The 7199-nt window shown below is 44.8% G+C and overlaps 2 protein-coding genes across 4 annotated transcripts in view; both read left to right on the plus strand.

Annotated features, from left to right (window-relative positions):
* The window catches only part of npr1a (natriuretic peptide receptor 1a), a 47645-nt gene that overhangs the window by 22129 nt on the left and 18317 nt on the right, over window positions 1-7199 (plus strand). The window lies entirely within an intron of this gene.
* LOC129350726 (atrial natriuretic peptide receptor 1-like) lies at window positions 195-7176 on the plus strand. The gene is made up of 12 exons (XM_055018158.1): window positions 195-596; window positions 1581-1655; window positions 1740-1817; window positions 2011-2115; window positions 3796-3867; window positions 4165-4324; window positions 4453-4608; window positions 5304-5472; window positions 5640-5786; window positions 5903-6020; window positions 6311-6385; window positions 6745-7176. The coding sequence occupies exons 1-12, from the start codon at window positions 195-197 to the stop codon at window positions 6991-6993; spliced, it is 1806 nt and encodes a 601-aa protein (XP_054874133.1). The 3' UTR covers window positions 6994-7176.

Raw genomic sequence — 7199 nt, forward strand, 5'->3', positions numbered from 1 at the left:
GCCCTTAATATCCATCTATAAGCGCTTTATAACTCCTCTATAATCCCTTTAAACCCTCTATAAGCCCTTTATAACCCTCTATAAGCCCCTAATGCCTATCTATAAGCCCTTTTTACCCCTCTATAAGCCCTTTATAACACCTTTATAAGCTTTTAAAAACACCCCTCTATAATCCCTTTAAACCCTCTATCAGGATGTGGTTAAAGTATCAGCTGCAAACAACAAATTTATTTCAGCTCAGAGTTCGTCCACAGCTTGAAGGTGTGTTTACATCAGTCCATTGTCTCCTGCAGATTCTCAGTCTCCATTTGTGTTTCTGTTTAACTCACTCATCACTGTCCTGTTTATTCTTCAACTTCACTTCTGTGCACCTTGACTGTACAAGCGAGTACACACACACACACACACACACGCACACACACACACACACACACACACACACACACACACGCCTGTGTTGCTGTGTGTTGAACAGGAAGTTGAAGCTGGAGAGCGAGCTGGCGGCTCAGCTGTGGAGAGTTTGTTGGGATGACGTCCAGATGAGTAACCTGGATAAAGTCCTGAAGAGAACCTGCAGCAGACTCACCATGTCTCTGGTAACACTCAACTCATAACACTCTGAACACACACTGTCATTAATGTGGTTTATTTATAAATCCTGCTTTGACCCTCTGTACCCCAAAACCCACCAGCAGGTTGAACAGTCATGTTATCTTCATTAAATCTCCAAAAATAAACAGTTTGCACTTGTAAGATCATGGAAACAACAGAAGCGTTTTACCTCCTGGTCTGATTCTCCATGACTGACTGAGCTGTGATCGATAGGAGCAAGTTGCTGGAAGACACATTCAGCATGGTGAAATATTTTTCTACAGCTGATTAGCAGAGTAGAGAGAAAAGTCTGGAGAGGAAGCATGGAGATAGTTTAATATCCACGGTATGTGGAGACAACATTAGTTCCAGAGTTTAAATATCTGTGGACACATGTTGGACATGATGATCCCTGGATTTTTTTTTATATTGTAAAATAAATAATCAACAAAATGTTTCAGTTTTCCTGATTTCCATCATTCTGAGTCCTACTGATAGATAACATTCCTGAGTTCTCTCTCCTTCTTCATGTTGTTCTGTTTCCATAGAGCTGCAGGACTTTAGATTGCAGTGAAAATAAACCACAGTGAAGAAAATGAGACAGGAGCAGAAAGCATGCAGAAACAGGCTGGAGTTCAGAGGGTTAATGTCCAATGTTTCCCTGCAGATAAACAGTGAATTGATCCACATTTAATGTCTTCTTCACTGGAACCCGTTAATGACAGTACTGTGGTGTTAAACTACAGGGTATTTAGAGTTAAATATAGGAACATAAAATCAGATCATTTCTGAGAAATGTGCTTCCTAAAATCTCTAAACATTTATCAGCTGGTTTGGCTCAATGCAGCCATTTGATTCTGGACTGTTTGGATTCTTTTGGATGCTCCTCTAATAAAATCCAACCTGCTGTGTAACAGATGAATAATTCCTCCGACCGCATAGATCTGTGAGGAACCTTATATTTTACTGACTGGTGAATTTCTCTGCAGAAAGGATCCAACTACGGCTCCCTGATGACCATGGAGGGGAACTTCCAGATCTACACCAAAACTGGATACTACAAGGTGCGACAGCTGACACCGACAGTCTGATCACATGGTGCTGTTCGATGATAACGCTGAGTCTTGATGCTGGTTTGTCTCCTGCAGGGAAACCTGGCAGCCATCAAGTACATCAACAAGAAACGCATCGAATTGACCCGGAAGGTTCTGTTTGAACTGAAGCACGTAAGCACATCGTCAGAGAACTCTTCCTGAGTGTCTTATAGAACTAACTACCTGCTGACCAACCCACTAACCTACCTACCTATCTACCCACTGACCCACTAACTGACCCGTCCCCCTGGCTGCCTCATGTACCTTGTTTGGGTTGTCTGTGGTTCTAGTGGGATTTGAACAAACAGCTTTTGTGTTTCTGCAGATGCGAGATGTTCAGAATGAACACCTGACCCGCTTCATCGGCGCCTGTTTGGACCCACCCAACATGTGTGTCATCACCGAATACTGTCCCAGAGGCAGCCTTCAGGTACACCCAGCCCTGCGACTGTCGGCAAAGTATACCCTCTATCAGTGATCGATACTGCTCTGTCAGTGATCAATACCTTTCGGTCAGTGATCAGTACTGCTCTATCAGTGATCAGTACCTTCTATTAGTAATCATTATCCTCCATCGGTTATCAGTACTGCTCTATCAGTGATCGATACTGCTCTGTCAGTGATCAGTACCTTCTATCAGTAATCATTACCCTCCATCAGTGATTGATACTGCTCTATCAGTGATCAATACTGCTCGGTCAGTGATCAGTACTGCTCTATCAGTGATCAATACCTTCTATTAGTAATCATTATCCTCCATCAGTGATCGATACTGCTCTATCAGTGATCAATACTGCTCTATCAGTTATCAATACCTTCTATTAGTAATCATTACCCTCCATCAGTGATCAGTACTGCTCGATCAGTGATCAATACTGCTCGATCAGTGATCGATACTGTTCTATCAGTGATCCATACTGCTCGATCAGTGATCAGTACTACTCTATCAGTGATCAATACCTTCTATCAGTAATCATTAACCTCCATCAGTGATCGATACTGCTCTATCAGTGATCAATACTGCTCGATCAGTGATCAATACTGCTCGATCAGTGATCAGTACTCTCTATCAGTAATTAATACTGCTCTATCAGTAATCAATACCACTATATCAATAATCAATACCCCTGTGTCAGCCCTCTACCAGCTGTATAAACACATATGCACCCACCAGTATCCCAGTAAAACCAGTATGTGCCACTGGCAGATGCAGCTTCAGTCCTCCACCCCTCAGATCTAGTTATCTGTCAGCGCTGTCACCTAGCAACCTGCCATCACGGTAACCTAGCAACCTGCCAGCACAGTAACCTAGCAACATGAGGAGACATGATGCAGCTGTAGGTGGACGTGGGCTGGAGACCTTTATACTGTTTAACAAACTGCAGCTCACAGTTAGTTTATCCTGAGAGGAGGACGGTGTTTCCATGGAGACGAGGCCGAGAGCAGAGAGAATAGATGTCCTGACAGTGAAGACATGTCCTCACAGTGTAGAAATGTCCTCACAGTGAAGACATACCTTAACATTTTAGAAATGTCCTCACAGTGAAGACATGTCCTCACCATGCAGAAATGTCCTCACACTGAAGACATGTCCTCACAGTGTAGAATGTCCTCACAGTGAAGACATGTCCTCACAGTGTGACAATGTCCTCACAGTGAAGACATGTCTTAACATTTTAGAAATGTCCTCACAGTGAAGACATGTCCTCACAGTGTAAAAATGTCCTCACAGTGAAGACATGTCTTAACATTTTAGAAATGTCCTCACAGTGAAGACATGTCCTCACAGTGTAAAAATGTCCTCACAGTGAAGACACGTCTTAACATTTTAGAAATGTCCTCACAGTGAAGACATGTCCTCACAGTGTAAAAATGTCCTCACAGTGAAGACATGTCTTAACATTTTAGAAATGTCCTCACAGTGAAGACATGTCCTCACAGTGTAAAAATGTCCTCACAGTGAAGACATGTCTTAACATTTTAGAAATGTCCTCACAGTGAAGAAATGTCCTCTCAGTGTCGAAACGTCCTCACATTGTAAAAATTTCCTCCGTGTTGAAATGTCCTGACAGTGTAGAAATGTCCAACACTGTCTGTCTTTGTCTTCCAGGACTTAATGGAAAGCGACAGCATCACACTGGATTGGATGTTTAGATACTCTCTCATCAATGATATCGTCAAGGTAACAAGCTGCCAGTCAGACTGGGGGCAGGGCACAGTGTGATGGGCAGAGCCATAGAGGACAGAACCTGTCAGTCAGAATATGTGGGCGGAGCCTCCCATGTCTGTCATTTCAGTTTCAGTTTGTTTTGTTCTGTTTCTACTTTGTTACTGTTCTGTTTACATCCAGTGCATCAGTTTTGCCCCAACAAACCAACAAACAAACAATCAGACAGCAGCAGGGAGTCAACTGGCTGTCTCCATGTTTATTTATCACGAATGACCTGTGTGTGTTTACTTCATTGTTTGTTTTCTCCAGGGGATGGCGTTCATCCACAACAGTGTCATCATCTCCCACGGCAACCTGAAGTCATCCAACTGTGTGGTGGACAGTCGCTTCGTCCTCAAAATCACCGACTACGGACTGCAGAGTCTGAGGACGAGCAGCTGTCCTGAAGACACACACGCCTACTATGCACGTACGCACACACACACACTATTATAGTTATCGTTGTTTTATCTTTAGTGAATATTTTCTGTCACAGTTTTTGTGGATAAAATGATCGGTGGTCTGGCTACAATCGATATATTGATTATTGGTTATCAGGGAAGCTGTGGACAGCTCCGGAGCTGCTGAGGACAGACTGTCCTCCCCTCTGTGGGACTCAGCGGGGGGACGTCTACAGCTTTGGGGTGATTCTGCAGGAGGTGGCTCTGCTCAGAGGAGTTTTCTACTTGGACTCCCAGTCCCTCAGTCCCAAAGGTCAGTGATCAGTCACACCTGAACCTGAACCTGAATCTAAACCTGAATCTGAATTGGAATCTGTGTGTTCCTGTGTTGATTATTTACATTCCTGCATGGCAGCTGGACGTCAGCACATTCACATGTCACTGATCCATCCACTGACACTCGTCTGTCTGAGGAAACAAACCAGATGTTTGTTGGTTCCACCTCCACAATAGAACCAACAGGTATAACATTCTGGATCACGTCTCCTTCAGGTGGCGACTAAACCCCTTTGTGGTGTTTTCCAGAGAAAGGTAGAGCAACACAACCCCTTCCAGCAGCAGAAACTAGTGGACTCTGGTTTCCTCCATGCTGAGGATTGAGTCCTTCAGCAGAAATAAAGTTGGACATACGAAGGACTGAAGGAACCAAACCATGTCAGGAATGAAAGCTGGAGCCTGAATTTAAATATATGAAATCTACATCTGACATCAGAGACAATACTCTACTGTTAGAAGTAATCTGTTACTTTAGGCTGAGTAATAGTGAAGATGTAAATACAAACAGACAAAGAACTGAAATGTGCATCAGTTTACAGCTTCAATCAGAATCTTTAACTTTACAGAAAGACTGAGAACAACATCCTGCAGAGTGAAGTTTCTCAGTTGATCATATTCAAGTCATTAATTCCATCCTCCTGTCTGTCTGTGTGTCTCTTTGTCTCCCCTCAGAGATCGTCCAGGCGGTGACTCAGGGTGGTGTCCCTCCTCTTCGTCCGTCTCTTTGTGTCCACAGTCACAGTGAGGAGCTCAGTGTCCTGATGCAGCGCTGCTGGAGCGAAGAGCCGAGCGACAGACCGGACTTCAACACCATCAAGCTCTTGCTGAGGAAGCAGCACAGGTGAGGGGCCAATACAGGTGCAGGTGAGGGGCCCCTGTATGAACCAGAACCCTCTGTAGGACACTTTACTGCAACACACTAAATATCTCTCTTTACCACTCCTGTCTGTCTGTCTGTCTGTCTGTCTGTCTGTCTGTCTGTCTGTCTGTCTGTCTGTCTGTCCTCAGAGGTTATGGTTCCAACATCCTGGATAACCTTCTGTCTCGGATGGAGCAGTACGCCAACAACCTGGAGGAGCTGGTAGAGGAACGAACTCAGGCTTATCATGAGGAGAAACGCAAAGCTGAGGCTCTGCTGTACCAGATACTACCACAGTGAGTACTGCAGTACCACTCACCCAGATGGTGCCACAGTAACTACCCTGCAGTACTATATCAGGTACTACAGAGCAGCACAGTTTCCAGTACTGTCTTGGTTCTGTTTGTGTCAGTTCTGTAGCGGAGCAGCTGAAACGAGGTGAGATGGTTCAGGCCGAAGCGTTCGACTCTGTCACCATCTACTTCAGCGACATCGTCGGTTTCACCGCAATGTCTGCTGAGAGCACACCACTGCAGGTCAGTAGAACCCAGCAGAACTGAGAAAACTGCAGATTCATATCAGAACACATGCAGGTTGCAACCTAAAACCATGCTGCCGTCTAGTGGAGTGAGTTCACACTGCAACACATTTTCTGTTCACAAGTCAGATGTCAAAATCAACTTCAGTTTCTACATACAAATGGGTAAGATGCAACTCACTACAACCCAATAGAACACAGATGCTGGTAGTTAAAACATATTAGAACACAGTAAATCTTTTCAGTGAAATGTCAGATATTTATCTGAGCTGTGCTTATCACCTGCAGGTTGTGACCTTGTTAAACGATCTCTACACCTGCTTTGATGCCATCATTGACAACTTTGATGTTTACAAGGTAAAAGATTCCTCAATGCTGTGCTTTTGTGCTAAGCTAGGCTACCGCTTTTCACCTGCAGCCAGTTTCTGTGCTAAGCTCGGCTAACACTTTCCCCCAGCAGTCAATCTTTGTGCTAAGCTAAGATAGCACTTTCCTCCCCTGCAACCAGTCTAGGTGCTAAGCTAAGCTAGCACTTTCCCCCTGCTGTTAGTCTTTGTGCTAAGCTAGGATAGCACTTTCCTCCCCTGCAACCAGTCTTGGTGCTAAGCTAAGCTAACACATTCCCCCTACAGCCAGTCTTTGAGCTTAGCCAGGCTAACTGTCCACCTATGGCAGGTGTACATCAGGTGACACTTTGTGTGTGCTGCCCCCTTTAGGTGGAGACGATTGGCGACGCCTACATGGTGGTGTCCGGTTTGCCGGTCAGGAACGGGAAGCTTCACGGGCGGGAAGTCGCCCGGATGTCGCTCGCCCTGCTGGACGCCGTCAAGAGCTTCAAGATGCGACACCGAGCTGAACAGCAACTCCGGCTGCGCATAGGCATCCACAGTGGTACCACAAAGCACTGCAGTACTAGAAGTACTGCAAAACTACAGCACTACAACTACCACAAAACACTAGAGTAGTAAGAGTACTACGAAACACTACAGTATTACTGCTCCTACAAAGCACATCAATACCATATGTACTACAAACCACTGCATTACTACAACTACAACAAAGGTCTGCTGTGTTGCGACTCCTACCATACACTACAGTACTGCAACTAGTACAAAACAGTACAGTACAAAGGGTACTAAAAAACACTAAAGTGTTGGAACAGAACACGCTG

The sequence above is a fragment of the Amphiprion ocellaris genome, chromosome 15 (assembly GCF_022539595.1).
Source record: "Amphiprion ocellaris isolate individual 3 ecotype Okinawa chromosome 15, ASM2253959v1, whole genome shotgun sequence".
NCBI classification, from domain to species: Eukaryota; Metazoa; Chordata; class Actinopteri; family Pomacentridae; genus Amphiprion; species Amphiprion ocellaris.